Here is a 12,226-nt window from a genome sequence, read left to right as displayed (position 1 = left end):
GGCGGTAACTCTGAGCTCTTAGATTTGCTGATAGGAAAAGGGTCTTTATACGTCTTCATAGCATGCACTGTATCCAGTTGGGCACACAGCCCATGGGGACTCTCTGAGGGCTCAGTGCTGGCATTTCTGAGAGGTAAACAGTTAAATCCTTGCTTCATAAGATGGTACAATCAACTTTGAAAAAACATTACCATGGATCTTGTGACTTTAACAAATTGTGCCCACTCTCCAGGACAGTTTCCCTGTTTGTGAAACAGGGTGTTTGTACTGAGTGATGTCAGGGATTTTCCCAGGTCCACATTCATAGCTCCTGTCTTTTTTTTTTTTAAACATTTATTTATTTTTGAGACACAGAGAGACAGAGCATGAACAGGGGAGGGTCAGAGAGAGGGAGACACAGAATCTGAAACAGGCTCCAGGCTCTGAGCTGTCAGCACAGAGCCCCATGCGGGGCTCAAACTCATGGACCACGAGATCAACCTGAGCCAAAGTCGGACGCTTAACCGACTGAGCCACCCAGGCGCCCCTCATAGCTCCTGTCTTGAAATGTTGGAGGCCAAGAGTCTTTGCCACAGGGCTAAGTCCAAAGGAGGGACTCGGGAGAGCCATGATTCTCCCAGATAGATAGTGATGCTGGACATTTTATCTTCCAAAAAAACAAAATCTTTAGACTTTTATAGCTCTAGAGTCCCCTCCCATCTCACTCATTATTTCCAGCTTTAATATTTTCTTTGTTTTCATGCCATTTTGAAGACAAGCCTATGACATATTTTTCCAATAATAATACTGTACATTTGCTTAGAACTTTACAGTGTACAAATGTGTTGACGTTTCTTACTTAATCCTCACAACACACCTGTGAAGTGAGCAGGGCAGAAATTATCTTCATGAATAAAGGTGGTGAAACTGAGATGAGGAAAGTGTTAGCATGCCCTCGGTTGAATGACCTGTGAAAAGCCACTCTGGGGGGAGGACTCAGATCTTCCAATTTCAAGAAGGGGGAATCTTTCTGCTATATCCTACCCACTTTGTTCCTTAATGAGTCACACAAAATGTGAATTTATTTGAAATTTAAATAATTATAATTTGTGTAAATGAATCTATACCTTAGTATTTTTCTTTTAGCTAAAGATGTTTCTAACTGTGGAAATAATGCAGAGAAATCTCTTCCTAAGTCACTAACAGATGATTTTACTACAAAGGAAAAAGCACACAAATAACTTGCACTTACTAATTACCTGACCAAATAGTGTTTCATAAACTCTTCTAAATCATGTTTGAGGACTGAAAACTTCCGAGAACCATAAAGCAGCATTTCCCAATTTGTGTTTTGGGGAAGTTGCTGGGGGAAAAAAGTAAGTGGTCAGTTCAGAAAAGATTCAATTAAACAAAATTGAGCGGACCTCTATTACAGGACTTAGCAAAGCCTTTAATAGGCAGAAAGATGTGAAATATCTCTGACAGGAGTGTGTAGTGACCAGCATTTCCCAGGCTTGTTTGCTCGCAGAACACCTTTCTTGGTCCTCCAGGACAGCAGACCTCTGGAGAATAGTTTGGGAAATACTGACACAGTGGCTTCATCCACACAGCTCAGAGGCCAGAGCAATGGTGTGCCTTCTCTCTCTAGTAATATAAGTCACATGGGAAACCCTCACTTTCCCAGAAGCCTCAGCTCAGGCCATATACTCTGTGTGGGGAAGACTGTCGCCGTCATGGCAGCATTAACAGCAGCCAGGTTGTGAGTGGGAGTGCCCAGTGCTGGGCTTTTAGCTGGGCCTGCCACTCCAGGTGACTTTCATGACTTTTAGGGAGTGAGGGACAGTGTAGAAAGGAATCAGGAATGAGACCTGGACCTGGGCTCATCACTAGAGCAAGCAGAGAGTCTAGGTCATCATCCCCTAGGAGAGATCTGTGGGAAGGCAGAGAAGCCAGAGGCTACCCTGAAGTGCCAGGAGCATGGGCTGGCAAATGAGAAAAGGACTTGGGCATTTAGCTCTTGGCTCTGGCAATTTTCACTTGGAAACATCCCCTGACAGTGGAGATGACCAGGTATAACTCCTAGTTTCACTCACTGCCCTTCATACTGGGCCCTCAAGACTAGTCGGAACCTTTTCCTTGGTTTACATGAAAAGTTGAGTTTGTATGTTTGCTGAGGATGCCTCTGAGTGGTGATGGAGGTAGTTGGCCAACTGCAAAGCCAGATCCATCCTCAGTGGGCTCTTATTCAGCTGCTGTTTTAGAACAAACCTCACAGCATACACCTAAAGGGCTGGGGCTTTAAAACCCCTTCCTCAGTTCATTGGCATCCTTAGGAACTTATACAGGAAAATGGAAAATATGCTCATCTGTTCCTGCCAGTTCAGTAATCACCTTGTCTTTGCTTTCTGCTGCATGGAGTAGAACCCAGCTGTTTGGGCCCTACCCCAGGTAAGACTGTAGTGTGGTAAGTCTTCTGTCTCCAGATCCATCACAGGCTCCATGGGCTCTGGGACCTCACTTTTGTGTCCAAAGAAGGCTCATAAATTGTATACTGTGTTTGTTTCCCCCCACCCTCCAACTAATAGCCTACTGGAGAAGGTTGAACAGGAAACATGGCGTGAAACCGGCATTTCCTTTGTGACCTCAGTCACCCGCCTCATGGAACGCCTTCTTGACTACAGGTATCTTCTCAGGCACCTACCTATCTGACCTCTTGTCTGATCAGGATACTTGCCTCAGCAAGGACATCCTCTGACCTTAAAATTGAAACCATGTGGCCTTCAGGGGGAGGACTCTTCTGGTTTGGGTGCCATCATCAGTCATTGGGAATCTACTGATGGCCAAAGAGAGGGAAAGAGTCCTCTCCCAGGGGTAGGCCAGGGCTTCCTAGGATCCCCCCTGATATGTGAGCACATATATCCAGGAGGCATCCCAGGGACATGCAGGTTTCCATCCAGAAAGGTCACAGCTCAGAGCAATGCAGCGAACAACTGTAGGTCCTTTGTGCTGTGTTCCTGAGAGCCATATGACAGATGGGCGGGGAAATATCACCCGGTACAGAAGTGTGACACAGCAGGACTTCCAGTTGGTTTTTCCAGGCACTGGGGATCCTACTTTTCCATGCCTCCATTCTTTGCCTAAAGTGTTTTTTTCTGTCCCTTGGTCCTGCCTGACCATGAACAGATTAGAGGAAGCAGCCTGTGAGCTCATAGATCTTTATGCTATGTTCAGTTTGAGAGTTCATGTAAAATTAGTTTTTTCATGAAATCTTGCTTTCTGTCATATCACGGCTTTTGAATTACTCCAGATGGGGCAATGAAGCCACCATTGCAGGCTTCATTATTCTCTTAGCAGAGTTCATGTGGTGGCTAAGGGTACCTTTTAGGAGCCTAGAGGGAGGTGATAGGGAATGAGGAAGAATGACGGAGGAAATCCATCCCCAAGCAATAGTTGTCTCCTCTGTGCTACAAGACATGTAAACGCCAAGGGAGAGCACTTCCAACCCATGCATCAGGAAATGAGGGGGTTTAGGCCACCTCCAGTTGCTGCTGAATAGAAGGTACTCCTATGGCAAGACTTCTGCTTTGCAGAAGACTCAGGTGTCCAGTGTACTATCTGGACATGGAAATGGAATTCCTGAGAAATGGGTTCCCATCTTAGGCATCCCCTCTTCCTGTAGCACAGTTGTGCTTGTGCAAGTTTCAGCCCATTTTTCCTGGACCTTAAAAGTTGACAAGTGGCCTTTTGGGGATGCCTTTTAGAACAGTGGACTCCTTTGTTCATGCCATATCCCCAGCCTTTTCTGTACCTGCTATCAGACAGGGAAGAGGGATGCACAAAACTCTATACCTCCCCCTCCCTAAAACATTTACTAAAGGTTAAGCTCTATTCACTATGGCCTACCAGAAAGAGCCTAAATTAATTTCTTAGCCTAGTTCTAGCTTCCTGTTTGATTTTTGTATCTACCTTGTACAAACAACTCAAACTCATGGCCAAACCCAATTTCATTCTCTTCCATTTCTTGTCTCAATAATGGGTTCATTAAAAAACAAAATTCATGCTCTTTCACATGGCAGCAAAGCCCCTTCATAAACTGGCCTTTGCCTACTCCTCCAGCCATGTTCCTTGACAGTCCCAGCACCCATGTGCACATACTAACCTCCTAGTGTTGCTCCCTGTTAACACAAAAGGAAACACCACAATGTTTACCATGGCTCTTAACTGTTAAAAATACACTATGTGCTTTGTGCTTGACAAGCATTATCTCTAATCCCATAAGGAGCTGTGAAGGGTTATCCCTGTTTTTATCAGTGAACAAACACCAGTGATAGGAAATGCCATTGCTGGGATTTGAACCCACATCTGACTCAAGAGCCATGCCCTATTCTTTCATCCATATTGTCACCACTCACATCCCTTCTCTTCAGGCTTCTCTACATGCAATGTCCTCCCAAGAGTGGCCTTCCTACCAAGCCCCATCAAGGAAGTTTTGCCAGATAAAAGCTTACCTGGATCTGTATACACTTCTTTCAAAGCATCAGTCACCTTGCATGATGATCATTTGTCACCTTTCTGACTCATTCAATTGAAGAGAGAAGCCTCTTGAGGACAGGGACCTTGTCCTTATCTCCCTGGTCCCCTGCATGGAGCCTTGATGGTCCTCTGACAAGTGTACAGTATATATTGACCAATTGGAAGACCGTGCAGGAACCAAAGTAGTCTCTTTTGCCCCAGTGCAGTTTAGTGCAATAAGAACCTACTAAGAAAATAGTTGACAGATACATTGATTAGGCAAATAATTAATAGGTTATACTCCAGAATGATCTGAACCTAGAGTGTGAGACTCTGTTTTAGACTAGCATGAACCTTAAGTACTCAGAGGAGTACCTCTTCAACTTTTGTGTGAATGATACTCTGTGTCAGATATAAAGATGCTCACTGGTGGCAACTGTATTTCTCAGGTTAGGAAGCAGATCTCCGTGGGGTAGGGGGAGTGGTTCTTAGTGCCCTGGAACATACAGGGACAGGGCTAGGGTTGCCAAGCCCTTGGGACTTTAAGTGGAACCTCCACCTGGAAGAGGAACTGGAGGTTATGGAGCCTTCCTTTCTCAGGCCTCTCCAGTTGCACTAAGGGCTGCCTGGGCCCTGGTCTAGGTCACCACAAGCCCAGTGCTCACAACCGGTTGCTTCAGAAGCCTCTTTAGGAGGGTCTTCCCTGTTCGTCCTCCAGAGAAAGAACAGGGGAGAGCAATGGCTGCACCCAAGTCAGAGGCTTTAAAAGGTGTCCTCTATGTTGAGTAGCCACACAGAAGTGATGCACAGCCACACAGAAGAGAAGAGGCAGCTGTTAGCAGTGCATGGGAGAGGTGGTCATAGAGCACAAAGGTGTAGGGAATGGCCCTGCCATCACAGGGTTGAGGACAATACTTTCCTGTTTAATTGACTTGGCAATGAAGTTCTAGTTATAGCCAAAAAGAAGGTGATGCCTGGTAAGTGTTTCAGATGCTTTCTAGAAAAAACAAAACAAAAACAAAAAACAAAAAAAAAAAAAACACTAAATGCCAAAGTAGCTAGTTGAGACCTCACTACTCTCTATCGGCCAACTTATTGGAGAGACAGATGCTTCCTGCCACTTTCTATGTTGCTTGTAACTAACTAGTTGGCCATCTGGTCCACCTCTTAAAAAGTCACAGCACTTTCCTGTCCCTACTGGCACTAAAAGGTTCTGCAGTAGCCTGTTAAGGACCCCCATGTCTGACTACAGAGGAACCAAATGCCATATGGCAGTTAGGGAACCAAAAAAGGAGGACGACCTTGGTTTCAAATCCCACAGAGCTGCCACTTCTGATAGTAGCCCTCCATAGAAGGGAGGACACTTGGCTTTGCAGAATATCATGAGAGTTGTGTGGATTTTTCAGTATTCCTTTCTTTCAAAGAAGTTATCCCTTTGTGAGCTGGATTGCAGCTGGGAAGGCGGGGATAACTAACTTTGTCACATTATCACCCAGAGGTTCAGTGACTTGGACTAAGGCTCCTGACTCCCAACTGTGATGTTTCTCACTGGGCCCCATGCCTGTTAGTAGAGCAAAGTCAAGATACTCTCTCCACCTGATCTTAGTGGTCCATAAACCCACTTATGCTGCCTTTCCCTAACACACAGCTACACAAGGAACTATATCTATATGCCAGAGCACTGTAGAGTGCCATAGAAGGAGACACAGCAAACAGATGGAACTCTGGCTGGCTGTGTGTAGAGGAGGCTTCTGGCGAGATTCACCATTCTGGTTCTCCTTCTCCTTTGTCTCCTTGTGCCAAGACTCTGCTACTTGCAGAGGAGCTTGGTTTTGACCAGTCCTCCTCTCTCCCTAGGGAAGGATCCATTCTCAGTGTTCCTGTTGTTCTGTGTCTCACAGACCAGCCTTGGCCCCTCTTACACCCAACCCTGCTCTGATCAGCATGAATGTAACTCAGCCCTGGGTGAAGCTACCCCTAAATCAGAAAGAAACTTTAAACCTGCTGCTTCTACTTAGTACACAGGAAGGAAACCATAGGGAGAAAAGCCAGTAAGATGGTTAACATGGTGGCCATGCCACGGTTGCTGTAACCACAGGGTCTTGAAGCTAGGTCTCTGGAGTGGAGCATATTGGCTTCTGTTGAATGCTGTCCTACAAAATGAAACTTTCCCTGTAAGAAAAGCTCTGTGCCTCTCCTTCTGGGGACTTGAGGATTTGACATTTATCTTTACTGATACATTCTTCTGTGCTGAGGATATTGGTACTACCCTAATGTACCATCTGGGCTCTACACTCTGCCACCAGAATGAGAGGTTCAGTTGAACAGAGATCTCTGAACCCTAGGAGTGGGTCCAAACCTCAGAGGGAGCTCACTGTATAGCCCCCACCTGTGGAAGCATTTTCTGTTGGAGAGCATCTTAATTTAGGGTTTAGTTATACTAATGCCTCTGTGACACTGCAGTTCTATGCATTGTTCCAGAGCCACCACTTCATGCCATGGGACATTCATCTGTGCTCTCCTTTCCAGGGACTGCATGAAAGGAGAGGAAACAGAGAATAAGAAGATTGGCTGCACTGTTAACCTGATGGTGAGAAGACATGGGCCCCTCCTCCTATCTGCCCAGCAGAATAGCTTCTGGCCTGCACTGTGACAGGCTTGGCCCTTCTACTGTGGCTGCAAGCCTAAGGACTTGAGTCAGGATATCAGCTCTGTCCCTAATATCTCAGAGACCTGCACCTCATCAGTCACATTTTCACTTGAGAAAAGAATGTTCTCCTTGGACAGAACTCTATCCTTGGCCTCTTAACAAGGTCCAGTCAACCATGAAATACCCTAATTCCCAGTCTGCCTTGGCACTCCTCCTCTTTCTCAATATTTGGATTCCCGCAGATCTGCCATTCATTCCACCATACCTGGGGAGCAGTTGTGCCTTCTGGCTGATCCTTTCTCTTGCTGGTGCTGTCTGTGTCCATGGCCTGCCCTCCTCCTGTCCAGTACACCCAGGGCTTTGGCCAGCTGCCTGGAGCTCAGGTATGGCCTCCACAGGTGGAAACCTCTCTCATCTTTATGCGTATTTCCTTTTCTCTCTCACAGAACTTTTACAAATCTGAGATTAACAAAGAAGAGATGTATATCCGCTATATCCATAAGCTTTGTGACATGCATTTGCAGGCTGAAAACTACACAGGTGAGTAGAAGGGGGACCCAACCATGTCTCCCTGTGAGGAAAGACTGGACAGGTGTGCACAGCTAGCAGAGAAAGGCTCTGAACTGGTGCCTGCCAGATCTTAGCGGAGTGTTGGGGCCTATGTTGCCCCCTCACTTCATTCTTTCCTTCAAATCCTTTGTCACATATGGCAGAAAGAAAGCAGGCATAAATTCCACTTGTGCCTTCATGCCATGTCCTCTGCTGTCTGAGGCTGTTCTGCTCTCTCCTTGCCTCCTGTCCATCCCCTCTGAGGCCTCAAGGGTAACCTCCAAATTCTCATGCACTAGGTTCAGAGCATCCTGAGCTCACTGTCCCTCTCTAAAAGCAGAGCCTTCTTGACCTTGAAAACCTTCACAGCCAGAGCTACATGAGGCCATAACACTGAAATATCTGCCTAACTTCTGAACTTACTAGCAGAACTGCTTTGCAGTCTAGGCTCTTCCCTGCAAAATGCACAGCAGCCCCACTTTGATTTTCCAATAGAAAGTATTGAGAGTGTTCATCTGGCTTTCTGACGGACCATATAGGTCCCCTTTCTACAATTTATTACTAAGGCCCTTTCTAATAGAACAAATTTAAAAGCATTTCAGCCTGCCTGTCACACTGTTTACTGAGTACCACTCAGTCAAGAGGGTATGTGCATGCATGTGTCTCCTGCCTGATCACCTGGTGCCATAGCTTCCCCAAAATAGCCACCTTCTTCACTGTGGTGACTAGCCACTACATCCTAGCTCTTGAGCCATAGGACTTGAATTTGTGTGACAAACCATGAAATTCAAGCTATTCTTATCCACAAACATTACTAGAATTAGATGGGTTTGTAGAAACACAGAACCCTCCTCCCTTATTTCTAGATGTAAGGGATTGTTTGGCATAGATGCCACCTTTTCTGACCACATAAGTTAACAAGAATTAAATCTGAAATGACTGGACTGAATCTGCCGTTCTCTCTGTCTGCTTCCACCCATGATTGCAGCAAGCCTCTGAGAAGACAATAGACTTTGATAAACTCCATATAATATAGAGGCATTTACTAAATTCCTAGAGGTCTGGACCATGCCTGAGAGGTGGGGTCAGGGATTTGGACAGAGAGAGAGGGTGCTAAGCCTTGTCTCTGGCGGCCTCAGGAATAACATCTGAAAAGTATATGATCAGAAAAGAAAAAAATTTCACCTGGTTTCCTAAATTCCAAAGGGAGCCCTTGAGTGCCTCAGGAGCTTGTTCCCCAGAAATAAAAGACTTCCCACCTGGATCCAGTAAGGAGGCATGTGCATCCCTGGGCAGGAAGGTCCAGTGACCAGAGCACAGGCAGAGAGGCAAGGATGAGGAAGAGCCTGGGGAGTGGCTGCCGGCAGGTGTGTTTGGCTAAAACTGGAAGTGGGTCACGGAATAGTTAGAAATGAGATTCTTCACAGTTATTGGTAGCGGACTTGAGTAGGGCCTTGAAGGCCAGACAGAAGCTAGAGCTAATTACCTTGCCACTAGGAGATACCCACCAAAAATGACCAAATAGAACAGGAAAGAGCAGACTGTATAATGAGGACCCTGATCAGTGGCTGTAATTAAGTGTGACTCATGCCTTAGAATTTAGGGCCACAGTATTTAGTTGTTCTTGTTTTATATAACTTTCTTGAACAGTTCCACATGTAGGGTAAAGTGTCACTGGGCCTCTGCCCTGAGTTCAGCATCAACTTTGAGCTCCTCCAGGAATGGAGCTTCTGGCTACAGGCCCATCACACACTTACCACCATTTACACGTCTCTCTGGTCCTTGTAGAAACAGTAGAGATGAAGGCCATGCTGAGGTCAGAAAATGTTGCTGTAGGCACTGGGGCTGGCTTAGGGAGGGCTGAGAGAAGACTTTATCAGTGCCCTCCTGCAAGAGCCAGTTCTGAGAAGGTTGGAAAGGAAGCTGTAATACATTGACTAAAAAGGAACCCAAGAATTGACTCTGACATGTCTGTGTCTCCCAAAGCAAGGTAACTTGTGCACAAATTCTCAGGTAGCTGGGTCATATTTCATCTGGAGCCCAGTATCGATAATTAGGCTATGACAGGAAGTTGTCTACCAGGATCTTTGACTCCTCAATGCTATGGGCAAAGGTTATTGGCTGGCTGGGCAGCCCCTCTATATAACCTTTGGTATCCAGTTTCCCTGACCTGGGCTGCACATGCCCTATCCTAGCAGAGTGCTTGGGCTAGTCCCCTGGCACCAGACTCCCCCTGGACCCCTGAGGAGAAGTCTCTGGATCTCCATATTGCCTGTTCCCCACAGAGGCCGCATTCACTCTGCTCCTCTACTGTGAGCTGCTGCAGTGGGAAGAACGGCCACTTCGGGAATTCCTCCACTACCCATCCCAGACAGAGTGGCAGCGGAAAGAGGGACTGTGCCGCAAGATCATCCACTACTTCAACAAAGGCAAGGTAGGTGTCATTAGGCAAGCTGTTCAGCTCTTTGGGTTCTACAATAATGCATGCCATCTAGGCACGCTGCAGAGGGTGGTGTGGGGGCGATAAGTGGGTGGATGTCCATGTATGTGCATCAGCTTTGGAGGCAGCATGATTTTCTCTGGGGAAAAAAATATATAACAGTTTAATTCTGTGGTTTGGAAACCAATTCCAGATTGAGGGTATGAGACAGCCCCACAGAGCACCCTTGCACATCTATAAATGCCAATGCTCCTATAGCAGGGGCTTCTGCCCCTCCCCTTACATTTATTAGATTACATAGAGAATTAATGTTGATTTTCTAATCTGCCATAGAACATATGAGCTATAAAAATGAACGGATTTTAACCTTAGTCAAAGGAGGCCTGTCCTGCCTCTTACTGATACATGTACTTATCTTGGATTTCCCTTCATCACAGCACAGACTAGACTTCTCTCATTGGGATTCTTCCCCATCAGGCTTGAATCTGTAGGATTGGCAGGCAATGTCAGCATTGGTTTAGGCCTCCTTGGTGCTTCCCAGCCATCCTGCTCCTATCTCTCAGCGGGCTCCTTATGGGGCTCTCTGACCACCTACAGTTGGTTGTGGCCCATACACTGAAAAGGCTGGGGTTGTGTGACTTGTTGATGCTGTTTGCTCATTATTCAGCTTTGATCATTGCTTTAAAAACCTGAATTTGGGGTGCCTGGGTGGCTCAGTTGGTTAAGCATCTGACTTTGGTTCAGGTCATGATCTCACATTTCATGGGTTCATGTCCCACATCAGGCTCTGTACTGACAGCTAGGAGCCTGGAGTCTGGTTTAGATTCTGTGTCTCCCTCTCTCTCTGCCCCTCCCCTGCTCGCACTCTGTCTCTCTCTGTCTCTCAAAAATGAATAAGCATTAAATAATTTTTTTAAAGGCTGAATTTAAGGGGCGCCTGGGTGGTTCAGTTGGTTAAGCGTCCAACTTCAGTTTAGGTCATGATCTCACAGTTCGTGAGTTCAAGCCCCACATTGGGCTCTGTGCTGACAGCTCAGAGCCTGGAGCTTGCTTCGGATTCTGTGTCTCCCTCTCTCTCTGCCCCTTCCCCTCTCATGCTCTGTGTCTCTCTCTCTCCTTCTCATAAATAAACATTTAAAAAATTATTTTATTTTATTTTATTTTATTTTATTTTATTTTACTTTTTAATTTTATTTTTTATTTTTTAAAATTTACATCCAAATTAGTTATCATATAGCGAAACAATGATTTCAGGAGTAGATTCCTTAATGCCCCTTACCCATTTAGGAAATTGGGTTTTTTTAATGTATTTATTCATCATAAAAAAGAAAGATTTAAACATTAATGGCTTTTGCCCATAAATCAGAAAACATTCATTAGTTTCATATAACATAGGGAACATCTTTGTCAAAACCATTCACCCATGCAGGAACCTTTCCAGAATCTCAGGAGCTCTTGTATAACCTAGCCTGGAAAGGGGCCCATGCTCAGCATTCGGGCAGCCACATGTGACTGATCCATAGTGCTAGCCCAAAGCCTCCTCTTGTTGCTGGTCCAGGGCTGGACTTAAAGCCCCACACCACTATACTTTCAAGCCTGCCTTTCTGGCACCCATCCCACCTGGAACTGTCATCTACCCACATCCCCAGCAAGCCCTGCCAGCTCAGGAGTGGCATGATCATGGTGTGAGTGTGCATAAGTGCTTTTAGTGTATTAGTTCTCTTTTCTTTCCGTGGGCACAGAGTACACAGTGGAGAGTTGTCTTGTTCTGACAGAGCCTACCAGTGGGACATGGGAACATTAATCGTTCCCCTCTTCACTAAACACTACAGTAGTGTTTAGAAAAGCAGGTTTAAAGCTTAGTATGGATGAAAGAATTAAATGCAAAACCTGCTTGAGTATCATAGATGAACAGATTTGGGGGAAGGACTGGAAGGCTCCGTAGGCCACCTTCTTGAGGATTTCGCACTCATTCTAGTAACCCTGTTTTTTCTGTGAATTTCTGGAGTAGCAAGTTCTGTGCTGAGTGCAGAGCCCTTTCATAAGCTCATCCTCAAAGAGATATTTATCACATTCATTCTCTTGAGTTAATATAG

At 45.7% G+C, this 12,226-nt stretch overlaps 1 protein-coding gene across 14 annotated transcripts in view; it reads left to right on the top strand.

Annotated features, from left to right (window-relative positions):
- The window catches only part of DOCK3 (dedicator of cytokinesis 3), a 602,545-nt gene that overhangs the window by 560,218 nt on the left and 30,101 nt on the right, over nt 1-12,226 (top strand). For 12 of the 14 annotated variants that reach the window (XM_086698089.1, XM_086698088.1, XM_086698093.1 and 9 more), the window contains 5 exons: nt 2,401-2,427; nt 2,565-2,660; nt 7,021-7,081; nt 7,588-7,681; nt 9,976-10,124. In XM_086698089.1, coding sequence (XP_086554215.1) covers nt 2,401-2,427; nt 2,565-2,660; nt 7,021-7,081; nt 7,588-7,681; nt 9,976-10,124 — 427 coding nt within the window. The remainder of the gene's footprint in view (nt 1-2,400; nt 2,428-2,564; nt 2,661-7,020; nt 7,082-7,587; nt 7,682-9,975; nt 10,125-12,226) is intronic. The other 2 variants (XM_086698087.1, XM_086698085.1) reach the window with 1 other exon arrangement.

Source organism: Puma concolor, chromosome A2, assembly GCF_028749965.1.
Source record: "Puma concolor isolate L17-30 chromosome A2, mPumCon1.1.hap2, whole genome shotgun sequence".
NCBI lineage: Eukaryota > Metazoa > Chordata > Mammalia > Carnivora > Felidae > Puma > Puma concolor.
The sequence above is the reverse complement of the archived record's forward strand: the minus strand, read 5'-3'. Positions and strand labels throughout refer to the sequence as shown.